General features: G+C 42.8%; 1 protein-coding gene across 1 annotated transcript in view; it reads right to left on the reverse strand.

Moving 5' to 3' along the window:
• Positions 1–4764: 4764 nt before the first annotated feature.
• LOC308145416 (heparan sulfate glucosamine 3-O-sulfotransferase 3A1-like) overlaps positions 4765–21484 on the reverse strand; it is a 29407-nt gene continuing 12687 nt past the window's right edge. The window contains exon 2 of the mRNA XM_080516847.1: positions 4765–6261. Within this exon, the coding sequence (XP_080372973.1) occupies positions 5640–6261 (622 nt within the window). The 3' untranslated portion in view covers positions 4765–5639. The remainder of the gene's footprint in view (positions 6262–21484) is intronic.

Genomic DNA, 21484 nt, shown 5'->3' on the forward strand with positions numbered 1-21484 from the left:
CGGGGATTAAGGGCTTCTCTTCTGGGAACCAGAGAAAACAGAGGTCTGATCCCCTCGGTGTCCCTCCACAGGGCAGAAATGGGTGGCGACTGTACCCGTGCGTGGAAATCAGAAGGTCAGCGTGTGTGCATTAGAATGATTTCATATGTGAACCACGCAGTCTGAAGTCACGTCTGCGCAGACGGTAAGTGTGTGTGTGTGTGTGTGTGTGAGATTGCCTGCACTCAGAGAAAGATGCACATGCTATTCTGGGCGTGCACAAGCTTTCCTCTTCAAAGCGATCTCTCTGATCCCCTTACTTCATCATTTTACACCGCCTGTACGATGCTACAGGCACTTGGCATGCACGCGAGCAGAGCCTTGTTTTTTTCTAAAAAGAGGGAGAGTTGTTATTTTACAGTCCACCCATCCAGCGTTGTGCTCCTCTAATGACTGCATGTGCAAAAACAGGCTCGGAGTTGCGTGTGTGCAGACGGGGATCTGGATGACTGGAGGTTCTGGTGGCTTAGAGGTCGTTTACACGGCAACGATTTCAAGTGAAATAGTTAGTCTTTCATCGCAGTGGGTGTCCCGTTTACAGGACCATGGTGGTCGGCGCCACCGAAAGCGTACATTTTAGAAAAACGGCTCCTATGATATGTTTAACGATTCAGTTCTTTATTGATTCTCATTTGGAAATGAAACCTGCAGTATTAACAGCAGGGGACATTTCTAACGTTGCTGCCGCTGCTGGTTTGAGATTCACTCCTGGATTGGATTGAAAACGTGACATTCATTCAAAGTTGTCGCTGCTGTGTGTGCAAACGTTTCCACATATTGGTCGTAATCCCTCCCTTTGATGAAATAGCCACTTTGCAAGTATTGCGAGCTGCCCTGTTGTCGTCCTTCCTCCTGAAATGGAACCAAACTTCTGTTTGTGCCGCTTGAGCGCCATGTTTCCTGCTGGCGAGTAACATCGCCATGGTGACATGCATGGCGACAACGGTTCCATGGAACTGAAACACCGAGAACAGAAAGTTTCCTGAAACAAAAATGGTAATTTTTACTTGAAATGTTGTCGTGTAAACAGGGACTTTGTTAAGAGTTGATCGTGTGCAGGTGACCCCATGCAGGTGCTCCTTGGACTCTGTAATCAGCAAAAAAGGCATAAAAGTGGGAAATATAAGACGAAGGCAAAAGTGGATCAAAGAGGTTTGTAAAGCTACCAGAAATGCCTGTCTTTCTGCAGGAGCAGAAGAAAAAAAACAAAACCCACCACTTGCGGTCAGCTGTTTTTCAATAGACGGACTTCCACTTATTCCCAGGATCGCGCCATTGATATTGAGCTGAATGTGCTCTGACAAGGGTGGTCTGTGCGTCCTCCCACAGCAGATGTTGCCATTCCTTTTCCCCTTTCAAAGCGGGCTGCCCTTCGGAGACTCCAGCGAGAGAGGATGAAAACTGTCTGAGTTTATTACGGCGAGGAACTGTCACCGAAGAGGCCCCCACTGACCCACTCAGAGAGGAATAACAAGCAAACCCAACAAGTCAACAAACACACATCAGACCCCACGTTTCCTCCGATCCCACGTCGACTTTCCAAGTCATAACATCATTTCAGCACACTGACGGTCGGCGTAAGTAGGCCTCGGAAATGTGTTGACTTTCAACAGGTCTCCTCCTCCCGCCGCGGTTCATCTGCAGGAGGAGAGAAGACGAAGAGCAAAGCAAACTGTCGGTGCAGTGAGAGAGAGAAAAGAGATTATGATGGAGTATAAAAGAGTGACCGTCTCCTCAGACACAAGCCATGATTGATATACTGTTTATCCATTATTACATTAGGGCCCGCTGCAGCCGGAGCCACAGAAGCATGTTAATGTTTCAAGCTTTCAGTTTCGCCATAAAGCCATCATCAGGAAGTGGCGGAGATAACTTATGGTGATTGCTCGGTGGCATCGGTTTGGCTGATGGATGCACAGGAGACTTTTGTCTGCCGACTGCAAGCTTTTGTACTATTACAATAACAAACTATGTCCATAGAGAAAACTAAAGTGTGAACTTTAAACTATGGAGGCTTCGTTTTCCTCATTTCATAAGCTACTGTTTCTGTTCTGTACCAGTCAAGTTTTTTACACCACCAGGAGTGTCAAACTAATTTTAGTTGAGGGGCCACATTCAGCCCAATTTCATCTTTAGTGGACTGTACTGGTAAAATAGTGCCGTAATATATTTTAAATGGTCAAGAACTTTGGGTCATGACTTAAATGTTAGTGTCTACAATGAGTTTGAAGTGAGTTGGAGGTGTACCCCAGATTCAGATTGAAGAATATGGGCGTGTTCCCATTCCCCCGTTTGATGCGGACCAGAGTTCTCTGTTTCGTTTGGGGAAATGTGAATGTACTCCGAACTCGGCAATGGGGAGGACGTGACCTGCATAATGTATTCTGTGTAGTAAACAAACAGCTAACCCCGCGAATCAGAAGAAGCAAATGCAGAAAGAATAAGTTGGAAAATATCTCGCGGGCAGACGTGGAGTAGTGAGGAAGAAGTAGTTGGTCTGAAGACTGTATATAGCGGTTCTTTGTGGCTACCCATTGGCAACGGGCTAACTTGCTGAGCCATGATGGGCTAGAGCAGCGGGACTTCCGGTTTCGATCCAGACCAATCAATGAACCACGTTTCTTCTTTACTCCCTCTCTGGTCAGTGTTTGTGTCAGGGGACAGCACCCCCAAACGAGCAGCAGTTTTCATTGCATGACATTTTACAGTTTGGTCCACTCTCGAAATATCAATGCAGAATATGAATGCCACCCAAACCAAATGAAGATGTGAAAATTCTCAGCTCCTGCCCTTCAAAATAAACCCAATCCTGGACTATCCAATGTGAAAGGCCACTTTATCTCTTGTTTGGACTCGGGTCCCTCGAGGACAGGGCCAGAGTTTCCTGCTTTCTTTAATGCCATCACAACCCAATGGGGATGGATGGTTTCAGTAAAATTTCATTGGATTTGACAACAGAACAAAAGCAAGTAAGATTTCATCTGAGGACCTCCATTGTAATTTGATAAGAACATGCAATGCATGGCATGGATTCTTGTGTAGTGAAGTCTATGTACTGTTTTAATTAGGTTTTGCACATGCCTGTTAATTTTTCTTTACCATCCGAGAAGCATGCCGCTCCAAGTCCCAACAATACGGTTGTAAAATCCTCAGTGCCTTTACCAGTCTGCCCTGGAGGCTGGACTGAGATAAGCAGAGACAATATGTGACAGAGGAGATAGGATGGGAGCAACCAAAGCGTGTTATGAATCTGCAGGAGCTTGTTAGATGCGTGAGCAGCACAGTAATGACTTCAACGCTCGGCCTAATGTTGTGGGTATGGTTTCCTATTACACTACATCTTTTAGATTGAATCACTGAAAGAAAGTAGAAAAGATCTTCATGTAACATCTTTTTTTATTGAAGAAGTGACTTAAAAACCTCAACATCTATAAGAAATCAAACAAAACAGCATAGTTAGATTGGTTACATAACCCCCCCCCTCAAAAACCCCCCAAAAAAACCCATGTTGGGTTCTTTTCTGATGATCTAAGCAATAAAACACTTGATTGTGTATCTTCCGAGGCACATCTGCTTTCAGAAAGTGGCTTAACAATACAAGGAGGCAGAAATTAGGAAGACAACTCAGACATTGTTCTCGTGCTCGCCGGGTCTGAAAACAAACTTCCACACACACTTTTGCCTCGAGGCAAAGGAAGGCCAGCGACATCAAGTGTATTCAATTCACAAGGAGGCATGTTGAGGAAACTTGAGTCACAGTTTGTAAAGGTCTTTTCATGTTTTCCTTCACCAGATTTGCTGCTGCTTGGGATAACAGCGGGTGCTATCTTTGCCTCTGGCTTCATTAACCAAAGGCGGGGGAATGACCCTTGAAATAACAAAGTCGCGGCTCTGAAACTGAAAGTGGAGACAAGTGTTCCTGCGACATGCTCGCAACACATTTCCAAATTGAAATGAACATAAAACAAACTCTTAAAGGCCCAGGGGAAACATGACACTGAGGTTTTCCAAATGCCTGCTTGCATACTTCTTGAATAAATACATTTCAAAAATACATATATATATATTTTTTTTATTATCTAATGGTATTTTCAACAAAAAAAAATGTCAATTTAAAAGCAGCCACTTCTGTTTAGAATATGGCAATAACAACTCCATTCTTATCAATGTGATTTCAGCCAAACTGCACACAATCTTTTCTTTTTCACAGCCAAGGGACTCCAACTCGACACAAACAGACAGTGCAGGTATATACGACGCAAATACTTCAACAGTTTTTTTCAGGACAGCATAAACACAACAACTTATGTTACATTATGTGAATGTAACAGAGAAAAATTGCATAACTGGGCTGCCGCTGAGGCCTTTTCCATCCCTCATGCATAATGCGATGTGGCAGGAACACTGTCCGGGGTAAAACAAATTAATCAAAGTTGAAAAATGTATCAGGCTAATGTTGAAAGTTTGAGTAAAAAGTCTCAATGTTATGAAAATAAAGTACTCTATTCATAGGATACTCTTCCTTTCGAAGAAGAAAAGTAATAAAATTGCAAAATTGGCAAAAAAAAAAAAAGGAATTTCAGTTTTACAATACCTCAAGTGTAATATATTATACATAATATATAGTATATGTATAAAAGTATACCTGTATTTAACTATTTTGAGATAAAATTCCTTTATGTAAAATTCAACAAAAAATATACAACAAAATAAATAAGAGGTCATTAATTTACAATAATTACTTTGAATGTAATCTATGTTTTATTTTAATATAACACAAAGATAAAAACTCTTAAAATATGACATTACAATGATTAGATGAGGTATATATGTTCAGACTATTCCTGACTAAATTGTACCTGCAAGTTTGAGGTTATTCATGAAGATAAAACTTTTGTGCCAAGATATTCCAATTGAATAGTATGACTTATTTCCAATAATATTCTCTTTTTGATCAGGGATGACAAATGTACAATGTGCGTGGCAGAACCAGAGAGTCCAATCTGCCTGAAAGATGAAATTTATGAGAAATTATGACATGAACTGAGATGTATTTATCTGACCACCAGGGGCACACTTTAGTCTGCATTACATTGCAAGGAGTCAGTTCGGGTGATCAGGATTACGACACAGATGTAGAAATGTCTCAACATAAAAGACAATTTCTAGAATTCTAGGTTAATCTGACCATTATATGAACTAGCTGATTATATTTTTGAGTTCCAGCTACGTGTGGCCAAATGTTTCATGCCCTCAAAGATGTAGATATTCTAATTTCAGGTTTGGCATGTGTTGTAAAAGGATAGTTCAATAAATATGAACCTTAATAATATATTAATACATTGATAAACTAAAACAAAGACATAAGAGTTCAAGTTATTTTCAGATTATGTTATTATTTACGTGTGGATCAAATTGCGCTGCATGTGGCCCCTGAAGTAAAACGAGTTTGACGCCCCTGGTCTATACTCTTATAACAATAACTCTATTTTCATAACAGTGCAACCTTATTCCCAAATTCTGAGGTTTTTCTTTCAATTGAGTTTAACTCTAAGAATCTGCTGCAGTGCACCAGAGCGTCATTTCTATCCAAGACAGATTCAATCATCCCAGCCAAAGAAGCGTCCAGTCATCTGGTAGAACTTCATGTTGAACGGCCGGTAGAAGTCCCGTAGCCTCTGCACCACTTCAGGGTCGATGTTTGGATGGGTTCGTCCTTTGGTTTTCCCCAAGCAGTGGGGCTTGCTGCTTCCTTCCGCTTTCTTGAGGCACGGGAATCCCTTGGTCTGGTTGAAGTAGAAATGTTTGTCCGTGATGATCCTCTTGAGCCCCAGGAAGTCCTGCACGCGGCCCAGCTCTCCGGCCGGGTCGCTGATCAGACGCTCGCCGCTCACAAACAGGATCTGGTCCATGGGGAAGTACTGCAGCCAGTTGTCCAGGTGCTTGGCGTAGATGCCGATCTGGATGGCGCTCCACGAGGTGTCGATGAGCCCCGTAGTCCTGTTTTTGAAGGTGAGGCTCTCAAAAGAGGGAATGTCCGGCTTCTTGGACAGCGTCTGTGTGTAGTCCGAGATGGCTCTGGTGACCGGGTCCCTCACCACCACGATCACCTTGGTGTCCCGAGACATGGCCGAGATCCTGGCCGGAGCCTCCCTGGTCACGAAGTAGCTGGGGGTTTTCTCCATCGTGATCTGGCCCTCCAAAGTCTTGGGCATCAGCTCCCTGAGAGAAGGGAAAGAGAGAAGTGAAAAAAAAAAAAGGAAGTAAGATATTTATTTGACCTCCACTGGCGACGGGAACATACTGAGCAACTGTCACGGTTACACAACCGCTCTTTGTACAATAAACATGACGAGCTGACGAACTCTGGCTGTGTCATCAAATATGTTAAATCCAATCAGTCAAGAATAACCCTAGAAACTATTTGTTTACAGGAGTTTATTTGATTTCTGTCATGTGGAACAAAATGTTGATTGGCAGTTTTGGTCCAGCGCCACGTCTCGGGCAGTGAAATCAAGAAGGGCTTTTCCCGGCGGGGCGTTTGAAAGGAGGAGGGGTGGGGGGGGTGGGGGGGGTATTAGTCACTCCGATATGGTGAAAGTCCGTCTTAATGTGTGCAACGGTGGAGCCCGTCTTAAAATATTGATAGTGAGGGTTTCTCAGCAGGCTTACCTTCTTGCCTTTCTGTTCTTGTAATTGATGGTGGAAAAATTTTGAAAAATATTATTTCTTTAAAGCATATCGTGAGAAATAACAAGTCTTTGTGAAAGGTACAAATTTGACTTGTGGTTTTAAAGACAGACGTTGGTGAATTAGTTCAAATTAAATCTGAACACACATTGTACCTACAGTTGTGCACTGAAATGACCAATGTTCAACCCTGAGATGATAACATTTGTTTGTGGATTCAAAAGAGCAGTTTTTGCTTCATTTTTTTCCAAACATCCTCTGCTTCCCTTCTGCCCGGCCGCCTCTAGGACAGTGACCTTAAGCAAAGCAAGTAAAAGCAGCCCATGAATGATTAACACGGCCTCCCTCTACCATTTAGAGTCTCTACAGAATACAGCTTTAAAATTCACTAAAGTACAGAATGCAAGTGTCAATTATTCATCTGCTTGGCTGGAGCTGCTTGAGGACTGGCAGGGACTAAGTGGCCCGTGCTGCTCCCAGGATGGACCCGATCTGCCACCTGTGATGGAACTTCTGAGACCCCGAAGGAGGAGGATCACCTGAAAAACCACAAGACAGCTTTTCGATCGGTTATCTAACAGCGAGGGCGAGCACAGAGTTCGAAGTGTCTTCCAGGGTCTTTGTCTGCCTCGCTCCGGACTGGTAAACAGTCACGCTCCGTTTAGCAGACACAGAACCAAATGAGGCTGAAGGCACTGAGATGTTTCCTCGGTATTCCGGCTTCACACAAACAAGACTGCATTTCTTCAAGATGCTCGCCCTCATGGCAGTTTCTGCTTCCCGCCGATCGCCAAGAATGATGTCTTCCTGATTAGACGCCCTCATTGGCAGCGAGACACTGAATGAGTCAGACACTATGTTTAATCTCAGTTACACTAACACACACAAAATAATGATTTTAAGTTTGAGAATGATCACGGTTTGATGCTGCAATTGGCACAAACAGTATGTCTCCTGTGCCAAAGTCCAATATTTTCTTGAGCCTTCTAAGCGCTCAGCCTTCATCTGCAGAGCTTGTGGCCGTGAAAACCTCATGCAGTTCTCTTTTTCTGCTCCCGACGGACAAAATTACTCCAGTCATCAAAGCGCTGTGTCACTTTAATGTAAGTGTTGTTTCTGCTAGTTGCTGAATCAATTGATGCTGTTGTGTTGCTATTGTTAATGTTATTTTTTGACTCCTACAAGAATAGATACATTAGGTTGAGACTATTTTTAGGTTGGTTGAAGTTTCCCAAGCAGCTTTGGAGGCATGAATATTCCAGTGAAAGCACATCTCTGTCTGTCACTTTTGCTTACGGTTTGTTTCAGGCTTCAAAACGGCTCCGAGGTTGAGATCAGTGCATGAAGTGAAACCGAGCTAAAAGCCCGAAGTCGATACCTCCAGGCCAATGTCAAAACACATCCCGTCTACGTGGTTTCCTGAGTGGATCTTCCCTTTGAGGAGCAGAATCGCGAGGTCAGCACGAGCGGGGGGACCGGCAGGAAGCGGTCGATAAACAGTGTCAACACAGGTGCAGCGATGTCTCCACATTTGCTAGCAACGCTGACCGTCACCTGACCCCCAGAGTCCTCTCGGTATCTGCGACCTCTCGCGCAGCTGTGTAAAGAGGAGCGCGGACAAGCTTCCTTTCCTCTCACATTAGCTCTGCCCCGTCGCACCGGGAGTCCAGAGCGAGGCGGGATAATAGCGCCTTAAAACAAAATCAATGACATCTGGCTCATGTCGATGGCCACTAAGCTGACAAGTCAATGGCGAAAAAAAAAAACACAGAGACTAAATATTGATAAACGGGGAACCCCAGACGCTGGTGTGCAGGTAGTCTTCCTGCCGACACCGGGAACACGCTGATTTGGGATCCGCCAGACTTCCCGAAAAGTGCGTACAGTAGCAGTGCAACTTTGGGACGCAAAAGAGAACACTATTTTGTTATGAAAAAGAAATGAGGCTGTACTAAAGGAAGCATCCATATTTGATGGCATGTGTGTCGAGCTCTTCCTGTGGTCGATGCACTCTCCGCCGTGGTGTGGCGGTGCGACGGCACTGGGGGGGGGTTCGGGGTCGGCGAGGTGTGTGGTGTGGTGCGATGAAGACAGAAGTCATGACGCACTCGCGTGTTCAGGTCGATGTACATTTTATTGGGAAGATGGTTTCAAGTGCGTGTGTGGAGGGCAAGGAGATGAAATGCCACATTCATTTTTTTTACTCAAATAATTGAAATGTTAACGTGGTGAATTGGGGAAGTTGGTTCTAACATTATAGGACCCTGATGCAGTGGTGGGCGTCCCTGAAGTGGGGAGACGCTTGATCTTTGCCTTCTTTGAAAGCCCAGAAATGCCTTTTTTTTTAAAAACATTGCACGCAAGACTACTCTATTTAGTGAAGATCAAGCCAGTGTTTGCTCATTGTCACATCATTTCCATATAATTCATCAGTTAGCTATATTTGCCTCGTCATGACCCGCCCTACTCTGCCTCTGATTGACTCATCAAGCATCATGATGCTGTACCAGCCAATTAGAGGCAGAGTATAATCCAAGGGGAAAACAATACTGCTGAGTGGTGTATTATGGGGGGATTTCAAAGTGGATATATACAGTGTTGACTGAAACTTTAGTCTCAGTGTTTTCATTAAAAGTATATCATGCATCTTTATATAGTGTTATGCGGTTCTTTCAACAGGATGGCGGTGGGGGATCCCCAGGGTTTACAAGAGTAAAAATTGGGGTCCCTCAAGAAAAATGTTAGGAGACCACTGGTCGAGACCACACCACTGCCTTGACGGATATAATTTAATGTTAAAGATGATTATTATTCCGAAAGCTTTCCACTAATTTATCTTGAATTTGGACTGAATTTGACCTCTAATGAAAAACCTCAAAGTTTAAATGTTAGAAAAGTCCGTAGTATACTTTCTCTTGAAGTCAAGAGCAATAAACATCTATATTTTACCGTAAGTGAACTATTCTGGGCCATTTCCTCCGTTCTACTGCAGAAGCATTCGGCGGTCGCTAATGAAACTTTACTGGCAGTGGTGGGTGACGTAACAGACGACAAACTTGCCCGAGCGCTCGACATTTACCACAGTTCCAGATTCCTCTTTGATGTCTTCATCGTGTTGGTAAAACACGAGTCCCTGAGCACACTGATGCATGAAACACAGGCATCGGGATCCACTCATGAAACGACACACGGGCCCAGAACGAAATAAGAAACACAATGCATGAAGCCCGGCCTCCTTTTCAAATTGAGATGCACGGCTCTGGCAAACGTTTCAGTACTTAAGACAAACAAGAATGAAAAATTAAGGATGACTAAAACGTTCTTTTTGAATACAACAAACAAACTGTTTGTGCACATGACCGAACAGAACACATGTTGTAACTGTACGTCATTCCTCTCATATGGAAATAACTAGGGAGAAAAGGATGCCAGGAGTTTTTCAGGCTGCTCTATTAAAAAAAAAAAAAAAAAAAAAAAAAAAGCCAAATCCAATGTACACAGAAAGAGGTAGTACATCACTCAATGAGCCTTTTGTAGGGTTGTCTATAAACTAACCACTCTGAAATACCGATACATCACTGCTTTCCTTACCCGACTGGACAAGTTTTACTTGCGAGCCAATTCAACCATACAAGCTGTGACTCATGTCTGAACATTATATAAAACTCTCGAAGAAAGCCTGAATGTGGCCCGAGGTCCTATTTACTGTAAATCAGGTGTGCACATAACATGACAGCATGACATATGAATGGGAGTGAACAAAGCTAACAAGTGATCAGCTTCAAATGGGCCGTTTCCTGATGTTATCCTTGACCTTTTTTAGAAAAGGAGTCTGGACCAGAGCCAGGGTCTGTCAATTGACGCAAGTTGTTAAGACGTAGAGGCAAGTGGGCATGAGTGCTGTCCACTTCTCCCCCAAGAGCCTTTGATTCATTTTTCCTCCTGCAGCAGGGAGCCCTGGCAGGCATAAATACACTCCCACAGCGTTCCCCTGCCACTACCGGCAGATAATAATCTTGTAATTGGCTCAATAATTTCTGCTGTTTGCAAGGCGGAGCACTCTCGGTGCGCTCGGACCTTGCCAGATATTTTCCAGGTCAGCGGACGCCAGCGGAGGTCATGGGGAAAAGAAGAAGGGGGAGCAGGAGGAGGAAGGGGGGGTGGTGATTTAATGTAATGGCTGTTGCGTGGTGAAGGAAAAGCCCAAAGCTTTACTGCTCTGTCAACCTGGTGCAACAACACAGGCCTTTACCTGCCCTGCGGGCCGTTCTTCTGTGTGCGCGAGCCTGCGAGAGGAAACGCATGAGGTGGGACGGCGGCGTCTTAAAATACAGTGCAAGCGTGATGCAATGCTTTAACCAGCAAAGGACTAAATGACATGTTTCCAATCATCTCTAATTCACCCGACGTTGGTTAAATAGCGAAAAACAGAAAAAAACCCCCAAAAAACGAGGCGTGATCAGGACTAATTAGACTGTTTACACAATGTTCAAGTGAAAACGCATCATTTAAAAAAAATATTATAGGAAAATATTATAGTTAACATGTTGGACCACCAGTGGCTGTTGTTTGTGTTTGTATTGAAACTCCACAAGCACCAATTGTCATGTAAGCGGACACCAAAAAAAACGTTTCACGTTTCCTCTCGGAAACGTCGCTGGAAAGAGAGACTTGTTGACCAGACGGCCTCGGTCCTGAAGGATGAGCACACACCTTTCTTCTTCCCTTCAGTGGATTTATAGTTCTCACACACTGTGTCACCTCTGACTGTACACCTGCACTTTACAGCCTCAAATCCGTCTCCCTCCCGGAGAGTAAATACTCCTCCATCATGTCTGCTCGGGATTACTACAGTGAAAAGGGAGGCTTCCATAATACAATCACACTTTCTGTTTGTTTCACGTGCTATTACATTCATTATATATATATATGTATATATCAATTTTTTTTAAATCCCTTTTTTTTTTGGCAAGGTTATTTTAAATTTAAACTGGCTTTACTTGTGAATGTGTGTGTAGAACTGTGCTTGTGTGTTTGATTGGTGATCTGTCTGGGATGTCTGCCTTTCCCCCGGTGTTGGCTGGGAAAGGCTCCAGCTCCCAGCAGCCCCAGTCTCGGACCAAGTGGGTTTAGAAGATGGATGTATTGCAAATAAAATACAAGGAATTATTGCTAAATTACTTCAACAGGTTTCTTTAAGGAAAGAATAAATCATTTTAAGAAGACCGAGGTGAATCTATAGGGGAGTGCATCTCAATGCAAAATGACGGAATTATTTGAAACGGGACGAGAGGAAAACTTTGTCCAGAGATCCGTCTTCTATCCACACTCTTTCCAATTTAAGGCTGCATGGGATGAAACCAATGTCTGCAAACATCGTGCAGAGGGCAGAGAAAGTCCTCGACGAGTCACCAGTGTATTACAGGACTAACTCAAACAGGTTAAACTGAGGTCTTCCAGTTCAATTCTACTCCATGTAAAAAGTCTTTACTTTTTGAAAACACTGAATTTGTCTCCAAGGAAATGGGGGAAAAAAAAATCTACTTTTTGAAAACGCTTGACATCTGTCGCTGTGGAAATAGGCCAAAACACAACTTTTTGAAAACTCTCTGACTTTGTCTCCATGGAAACAGTATAAAATACAACTTTTTGGAGATACCACATTTTGAAAACGCTTCCACTCAATTTCCGTGGTAACGGGGTAAAACACAACAGACCAGTTATGGCCCACTGACGTTATGTTTGACACCTCCGCTTTCGAGTAAATAACTTTACAAGTGTTTTTTGTTGATATAATGGCCTCTGTTACAATTAAAAGTATTTTGAGTTCTATCAAAATTGTCCCGGTGGGTTCAGCTGGAAATCCAGAATAGAAATCTAAGTGGTGCATGAGAACTTTAGGGGGTAGGAAGCGGTTCAGAGATAAATGCAATTTCCCGATAAGAGGGTCATCTATTCTTGGACAACAAAATGGGAGGACGTGCTTTCTCCAGGGAAATGACGGGGCTTTGATAAAGAGCAACTGGCAGGGGAAAGAAACCCTGCATGACAGCAAAGACATAAGATAACAGTCTTAATGTATATATGAAGAAACGTTTGGATAACAGGAAGTTCACCGTGGCACTGACGATTGTTTGAACAGAAAATGAATGAGTTTCATGTGGAAACTCAGTTTGGGCAGGAAATGAAGCTAAAGACGGAAAAGATTGTTCAGTATAAGACTTCAGAATCACATTTCAAATTAATGCTTACCATTAAAAAGGTATTAAATGACGAATATTGGCCCAAAACCGGAGAATAAAACTTCCTATTTGTCTGAGATTAACGGAAAAACTTGTGGAGTAGTGTGGTCTTGTTATATTTGTCTGAAGATCACGGAGAAAACACTTAAAACACGTGTTTTTTAAACACGACTTGTAAAAAATACATGCCTACATGTTTCTAATGCAATTGATGTCAGTTCTGTCTGGGCACTTTTGGAAAATCTTTTTTTACAGACATGCTTGAACATTATGCAGCTCATAAATAATGTCTGGAAAGAAGAAAAAAACCTGACCTTTACATTTTGTTACTGATTATAAATAGGAGGATAAGAATAATATTATATATTGAACTCCAGTAAAAACATTCTTTCTGTAAAAATCTTGTAAATAAATCTTCCTGCTGGACTCCTGCCTGACCACTGAGCTTTAAGGGTTTTCTGCCTCCTTCAATTTTTTTTCTCGCTTTCCATACAACTACTATGCGATTTAGTAAAAAATTTATGGAGTGAGCTTTGCAGTATGTTCTTATAAATTTGTCAGCAGTATTTTTAACAGAGCCCTTTCTTTCCTTTGCGCTGAGTGTTTATTGCATAAGGGGGGAAAATCAGCTCGCGACTTGAATTATTTACCCTTCCTAACTGTGTTGGATGGGAGGCTGAAGGAGGCAGAAAGGCTGCGCCATGCATCCGAGCTATCCGAAGGCTTTTAGACGGGAAGATGCTCTATCAGCATCGGATAGGAAGGTGAGAGTGACAGAGGACAGAGAGGAAGAGGAATAAAGAAGAAGGCCCTCTGAGTGTCACTGGGAAATCCTGAATCAAATGGAAACTATTGTTATATTGGCTTTACTACATCTAAAATGGTCATCTTTTTCACATTATTGGCCATTATATTTCAAGTAGAACGTTTCAACTTTCATCTGTAAGGAGTAGCAGCATTTCTGAAAAGTTCTTCTGTTAATCCAAACAAATCAAAAGGATGAATATGTAGGCTGGAACGGTCTAAAGCCAAACTTGCTACCAGGTTACAAAAGTAATGCAAAAATGTATAAGATGCCAAATTCATGTCAGAATAATTTCCTCCTTTGTAATAATTGCCTCACATGGAGAAAATGTGTAAAAACACTGATCACAAGAGACGAATTTCAGTGGAAAACGTATCCAATTGCCATTTTTGCTGAAAGAATTGAGAAACTCACACTGTAAATAACCAGTGACGCTTAATTCTGCATTTAATAATCCACATCCACACATTACTAAAAGCTCAAACTGCTAAATATAACTCCTGCATTGTGTAATGTGTCATCACCTTGGGTGTCCGTAGCCTCGCACGATTCTCAGGCAGTGCCAACATTACTTTTTCATATTTCCCTGACCCACTTGTTCAGAGTTGCTCGGAGTTCGAGACAGAGCATGTGGAGATGACGTTTGAGCCTGATCGGCTTTGGCGAAAGCTCACTGCTATTCTTTTTTTTTTTTTTATTCCGCCAAGTCAGTTTTTTTATGGACTCAGTGGTTTGTAAGCGATAAGACACCTAAACTTGGGTTTAATACCAAAGCTCATTTTCAAGGTATTGTGTTTTTGAATGTTCCTCATTAGGAAATTTGAAGTGGTCTCTTTAAAGCTCGTCTTATCTCCTCCTCTCTGGTTCCAACTGTTGAAATAATCTGTTGAAAGTAAAACCAAATGGAAGTCATTTCAATGAATATTTAAATCATAGATTTACGCCTGATCCGAAAACAAAAAAGAAAAAAAAACCAAAATACCAAAACCCTCTGTGTCAAAAGCATGAGAGCAAAATTAAATGTGGATTTCTTCCGAGCCAAATGGAAGGCTTTAAGGGGCCTACTCTGTGATAATTACCCATGACAAAAGGCGAGGGCTTTTGTCTTTTGGGACCATTGCCATGGTGATTTTCAAGCTGCTGAAACATTCAATAAAAAAACATTTCAGGCTGTTGAATATGCCACATAGGCCATCGCTAAAAAGATATCGGTTATTGGACATTTCTGATGGCTCGGGTCCTTCATACACACTGCTGCTGCTGCTCGGTGTCGGAAGGAGAAGGAACTCAAATATTAACACACAGAAAAAGTCATGAAAGCTTGTGCTATAAAAATAATACCAAAAAAAAAAGCTCAACTCTGATAACAAAAAGCCTACAGCTGCAAATATGATGGGATGGCAAAAAAAGACAATCCCCCCCACCCCTACTCCTCTTAGGAGTTGATACCCTGGCACAAGCACTTTGAAAATGTAGCTCAGAGCAGTGACTTTGTTAAATGTATTTATTTATAGGCATAAAGCTCTCCAGTGCATGCATGTTGTGTATTCCAGTGAAAGATGGTTTTAATTGTTCTTACTGTCATTTTGTTGTTGTTTTGTTTTGTTTTTTGCACATAATATTTCATGGAAACCGATTTCCCTGCAAAATACAAACTAGTTAAGAAAAGGGGAAATGCTCAGAAGACACTTTAACATTATTGTGTATCTCAACATATTCCATCAACCTTGAAAGGAGATCTTGGACATGATTATCGTGTTGAGCTCTGATTGGGCAGGATCACACCGTCTCTGGGTAACTTACGTCAAATGGCCTGGCTTGTAACAATGGCAGCAAAAGCACTCGTTCTGTACAGTTTAACATCCATCATTATCCATAAATAAATTTTGCAATTTTCCAATTTCAGTCTCTTCGAGCACTGCGGTCAAATGACTCTGTAGCTCCGACTCGTGGTGATCAGCTGCACAAGTTCGATAGGTGGACAAATCATTGTATGATATAGCCCCCATTTAGACAATAATGTTTGCAAAAAAGTTTTGCATTTACATGGAAGTCTTTTGAAAAATGATGTCGTTAATATGTTGGACCACGAGCCACTCCTGTTTACATGGCGATAAGAGTCAGAGCATTTTTTTTTTTATTGCATTTTCAGTGGCTTCAGGCAACCTTGTTGTGTAAACTGACACCCAAAATGCAAGAAAAGTTTAGCATTTTTACTTGAAAACATTATGTAAATGTGGCCTTGACTGCCATTTATTTTCTCAATCAACAACCGACAAGGTTGGACGTTTAATCGCTAACCAACTAATGGTGTGCATCTCTAATGAAGACATTCACTCTTTCACTATTTGATTTTCCAGCCCTGCCGTGGTCCTTGGGCACGTCTTTTATCATTTAATAACAATTTTTAAATGCAGCCTTGTGATATCAGAGTTGATGGTTTCATTATAGTTATCAGTGTCAGGAAACGTGATCAGACTTGACAAGATCTTCGTCATCTGGCACCAAGACTTGGAAATCAGACTCTCTGAATGGGATTGTTATTCACCAAGGGAAAGCTGGCTTTAATAATAATGACCCCATATATTTATGTACTCCATGTAAAAAGGCATTTGAATAAAAAAAGAGTCTTTCAGATTTGATTGACACGTTTAGGAGCCAATCAAGCTGTATGTGTAGGATACGGTCTGACGAATGCCCCCGAAGATATCAAAGGTTGCTCCATAAACATAATGTGCATCTCCAGAGATGGTTGTGATATTAAAAATTGCAGCTTATTTCAAAGCCTTCCTAAGTGTTCTGATTGGCTTTTAATCCCGAGTGGCTTTAGTCTGCATCTGTTATCTAGTGTCGAGTAAGAAATGTGTTAGCAGGAGGTTCTACTCTTGAGTCATATTTCACAAGAACATTTGACCATCATCCAACAAGCGGCTCTGACAAAAAGCATTTCAGCACATGAAAGGGATGAGACTTTTGTTAGCAAGATGATGTCAAAACTCCTGCATGGATTTTGTCGACATTTTCTCCACAGAATAATATTTTGGGGGTGATCTGGATCCCGATTCTGGATCAGGTTTTATTTCTTGAAAGCTTTTAGGGATTATGTTTAACATGTGGGTTTACTTTGTAATCGACATACAAGTGCTCCAGAGTGTCCCCTGCTTTTTACTATGCTAACCTGAATAAAAGCAGGTAATAGATCGAAGGATGGTCAACTTCACATGCAATACTTGTGAGTATGAACACTTCATTATTTGCTTTGCTTTGTCATGATATATACTGGCAGGAAGTCACATATCCATGCCTTAAACCTCATTCTTTCAGCACTTGTAAAGAAAGACTTGGTGACTGTCTGTGTGTGGTTGCTACAACATGAAAGTGCCCGTCCCTTCACTCCGACCACACAGCACAGGATAAAGAAGCCTGCAGAGATGATGTCACGCACATCCTTAAAACCTGCATCTTGAGAACGTCTGCTTTAATCTCCAACCGCATTTTCATCTCGGCACACCTGAGCATATCAATGAATTACAATAAAAAATCTGTGATATCTGCACTCTAAATCATACTGTACAGCACGCGCACGCACAATTAAAGTAAAAACTTGACAGGTTGAAAACCCAAGTTTGAGTCTTTTTGGCGGACTTCTGAGAGCTCTGACTGTAAACCGCCTGGGATTTTCTAAAATAGAACAACTTACTAAAAAGGAGTCATTGTTCTGTTCAAATGCAAGCATATAGAGAAGCCAAAATTAGTCAGGTAGTGTCTCAGCCAGCGGAGCCGGAGCAGACTGGCTGGCGGATGGCTTCGCTGTGAACTGAGACCGTCGTCGTATTTTTGCCCTAAAACATTGTGGACTACCTCGCAGCAGAGCGCCGGTGTCAGTTTCAGTCGCCATCGCCCCGAACGGGTTTTCACTTTCTTACAGTACTTTGTCTCAGGACCTCTAACTAGGAGGAGGGCACAAGGCAGTAAAACATTATTTCCATATGAAATCTGATAGCTGTAAAATAATGAAACCCAAATATTTGACAGTTAACTTTAAACAGTTTTAGGAGCACATGGCGTCAGGAGTCTAAGCTTACCAAGCTGAAGAGAAAAAAAACCTAAAAAAAACTTAACAAGATAGCAAAATAGCCTTGCACAGAGGCGATTTGCACCCCACCCCCCCCCCAAAAAAAATGCATGCTCGAGTTTCTATTTAGACTGAGCAGGATGGAGGGAAAAAAGAAAGGCGATAGACGCTGTGAGATATTGGAGAGGAGAGTGCAGAGAGAAGACTCGGGATAAGAGTCAAGTGTCCGTCGGACAGCGGTATCGCAGAGTGTAAAAAAGATTACACTGTCTCTGTGCTCTCGTCCTCGCCCGTCTCCTTTCCCCTATTCTCCTCTCTCCCTCCTCCCTCCTCCTTCCTGCCTCCATCCTTCTTCTCCCAGGCTGCGAATACAAAGCGCCTGGCACATCACATCGCTTTCCCTCGCCTCCGTGCCAAGCCGCAGCCGGAGCGCACCAGTCCTGCCACCGCAGAAGAAGCAGAGCGGGGCAGAGATTAGCGCGTATGAATGCTCCCCCTTATCGCCTCTTTTGACATAAACTCATTACAAACATGCCCGCGCAATCTCTGCAGGTTTTTTTTTTTTTTTCTCGATCGCGGTGCCAGGGAGACACAGATGGAAGCAGATGAAGATTATTTTCCCTTGCTCACATCCAGGAGCTTTTAAACATTATATAGGATTTATTTATTTATTTATTTTTAACATTCCTGGAGAATAAATAATGAGCTCAGTAATCACAAGTTACCAAAATGATTCACGCTCACCGGGTGGGGTGAAAGCGGATGCAGTTGGGAGAAGGCGTGCGAGGAGGAGCCGGGGTTAAAGACACGGTCGAACGCGTGATTTCCATTTCGCGTTCCTTTGCATTATCCATTAAATAAATAGCCCGGGGAAAATAGAACTTCGCGCGGCTCGTTTCTGCCGAGGCAGCAGTATCGTGCATAAACGAACAGGTGACGTCTGAGGTGCCGTGCTTATCGGCAACAGTTGGAACGGGACGGGGAACGGTGATGGAGAACAGGTTGTCGTTGGAAAGAAAAGGTGAAAAATGACCCAGTGTGGAATGTCACAGGAGCTAAAAACGACATGACACGGCATGGCTAAAGCGGAGCCAGCGGTTGCCTGGGGCCGGGCTGTGACCCAGAATTCAACAGACCCCCAGTGAGAGACCGGGAGGCCCCATCGCGGCCGAGCTGAACTGGCTGTACGACAGGAAAACACCTCTCTCTCTCTCTCTCTCTTTCTCTCTCTCTCCGGTCTGCGGAGGTAACCCCATCTGGCAAGCTGAGTTGAGGGTGCAAGATAATATGAAGTGTAACAGAGAACTGCGGCGCGTGAGGAGGCGCTGACAACGTGCTAATGTTTTAGCCTGTCAGCTCTCCGCCAGCAAAGACGGATGGTTTTAGAAATAGAAGGTAATTACAGGGCAGAACCTCATTGTCGGGGTTAGGACAATGCGTATAGTGTAGTGGGGTCTTTACCTCCCTGCTATAATGAGCTCTCTACTGAAAATCAAATGTGATTCTGTGAGCAGAGATGGAACTGACACGAAGCCACCAAGACGAATAATATCCCCTTTTCTTTAAAACGCAACGCGATCACTTTTCGGCTTCTTTGTTATTCCCTCGTTTGTTGAGACCAACTCAACAAATCACCTTTCACTTGCAACTAGTGAGCCGACCAGGGAAACCTGATGAAAGAGTCCATCTTGTGTCCCTGCATGCGCCGACCGACCGATAACCACGGTGCATAAATACACAAGAGTGCAATGACAAATAATGCGCTCGATTATATTGTCCCTGTAAGCACAATGTAGCTGAAGGAGCCATTAGGAGCCTGACATTTATCCTCAGAATGTCTGCAGTTGGAGCTTCTGTGTATTTATGTCAAAGTGTTGTTGCAGACAGTGAAACCGGGGAGGCTTTCAGTGGCTGGTAAACAAGACAACTGTAACGATATGTGTCGGTAAGATTCTGAATAAGATAGAGGAATGATTTCTCCATTGGGATTGATTGAATGTGTTGACTCGTCATTGTTGACTCTCATTGGGATTGGGTTTTAAAAAAGGCAGGGGTTAACTCTTGTGAATGAGGTGCGAGAGGAAAAGCCCCCTTACTCTACCAGTGTACGTCAAGTGGCGTGTTTATAAATGACATTGTATCATGGCAGGGAATTGGACACGGGCCATACAAATGGTGGTTGGGCCAGAAGAATATCTTCCTTTCTACTACACGACTTATGTGTTATTTGTGAATGATAATGGGTTTTAAAGTGTTTAACTGACCTTCTTCCTTGTAGCACCACTTTTTATTATTATTTTCTTTTTTTTAGAAACGGTCATGTGCCCCACCCATGTCTGTACCTCAGGGTCATGGCCAATGCCCGTTTTTGTCTAAACTCAGTCAAAAATGTATGTAATTTTCTTTTTTCCCCAATATCCGGCTGACTACAAACCCATAACCAAAGCTCATGTGACCAAGTGATTGTGTGACGGCTGTTCCCCTCCCATGTTTCCAAGGGGACGGTAAATGAGGTGTTCAAGGGGGAGGGGACACTTGCGTGATGATTCATGTTATCAATCAGGAGGATATTTTTCAATACTTCACATTGATGTAATCGTCCTAAAAACACATTAACATTGAGAGAGTGCTCCGCAGAGAGATAATGGCTAGATATTTGCGCCGTTATTGAGTCAAACTCTACCAGCCTTGAATGACGGATGTGCCTCACATACAGATGGGGGCCGTTCCGTGAATAAATACAGTCTGTCCGAATCACAATTAGAAAATAAATAAAATGTAAAGACAATAATGAGGAGGGGCTGGACGTGCACGATCATTCAAAAGCACATATTCATACGGAGAAGGAGCAAACCAAAGCCAAATGCATATTAATCCCATTTATATTGATGACAGCTGAATGGAGGTTATTAGAAGCTCTATTCAATCACATTTGCATACACATTACAGGTCTGTAGTGCCATTATGAACCTGTGGAATAAATTGTGTGTGTCAAGCCTGACGGGAAGAAAACCCTGGTTCAAATCTCTTTACGCACAGTTGGGTTTTCTTCAACTGGTCTAGCCGAATCCCACTATCCATGGACTGACAACCTGTCCACAAAACTGTCGCGTAATAACGTAGAGGTAAAAATGCAATCTGAACACTAGACCGAAACACATGATGCGAACAAGAATGAACAGTCTGCCTCAGGCGCCACATTCGGATCACCCGAAATGCATATTATCACCAGGTCTGAACTTACAGGAGGAAAACCAACACTGACATAAATGTTTAATGTCTTTTAAAGCACGTGAAGCACTTTGTACTACAAAACCGTATGAATAGTGCTACACAGAAAGGTATTTCAACCCGGACCTTGTCGCGGTGAGGCAAGAGCACCAAGCACACTGGGCCACCAAATCTACAGTAGATCAGCAGTTTGAGAAATACTCAAACCAACAACCATGAAGGTTCAGATTCACTGAAATCCCCTCTCTCCTTTATTCTCATGCTCACTTTGAACTTCAGCAGCCTCATCTCCATCACGATCGGCTGATTGAGTATTGGAGCATGCATCATGAGTACAAGCACATGTTTAGTGATGTTATGTCTTCATGATGTTTCCATATGCGCTACAGACGTTACAATTTT

The sequence above is a fragment of the Blennius ocellaris genome, assembly GCF_963422515.1.
Source record: "Blennius ocellaris genome assembly, chromosome: 21".
Taxonomy (NCBI): domain Eukaryota; kingdom Metazoa; phylum Chordata; class Actinopteri; order Blenniiformes; family Blenniidae; genus Blennius; species Blennius ocellaris.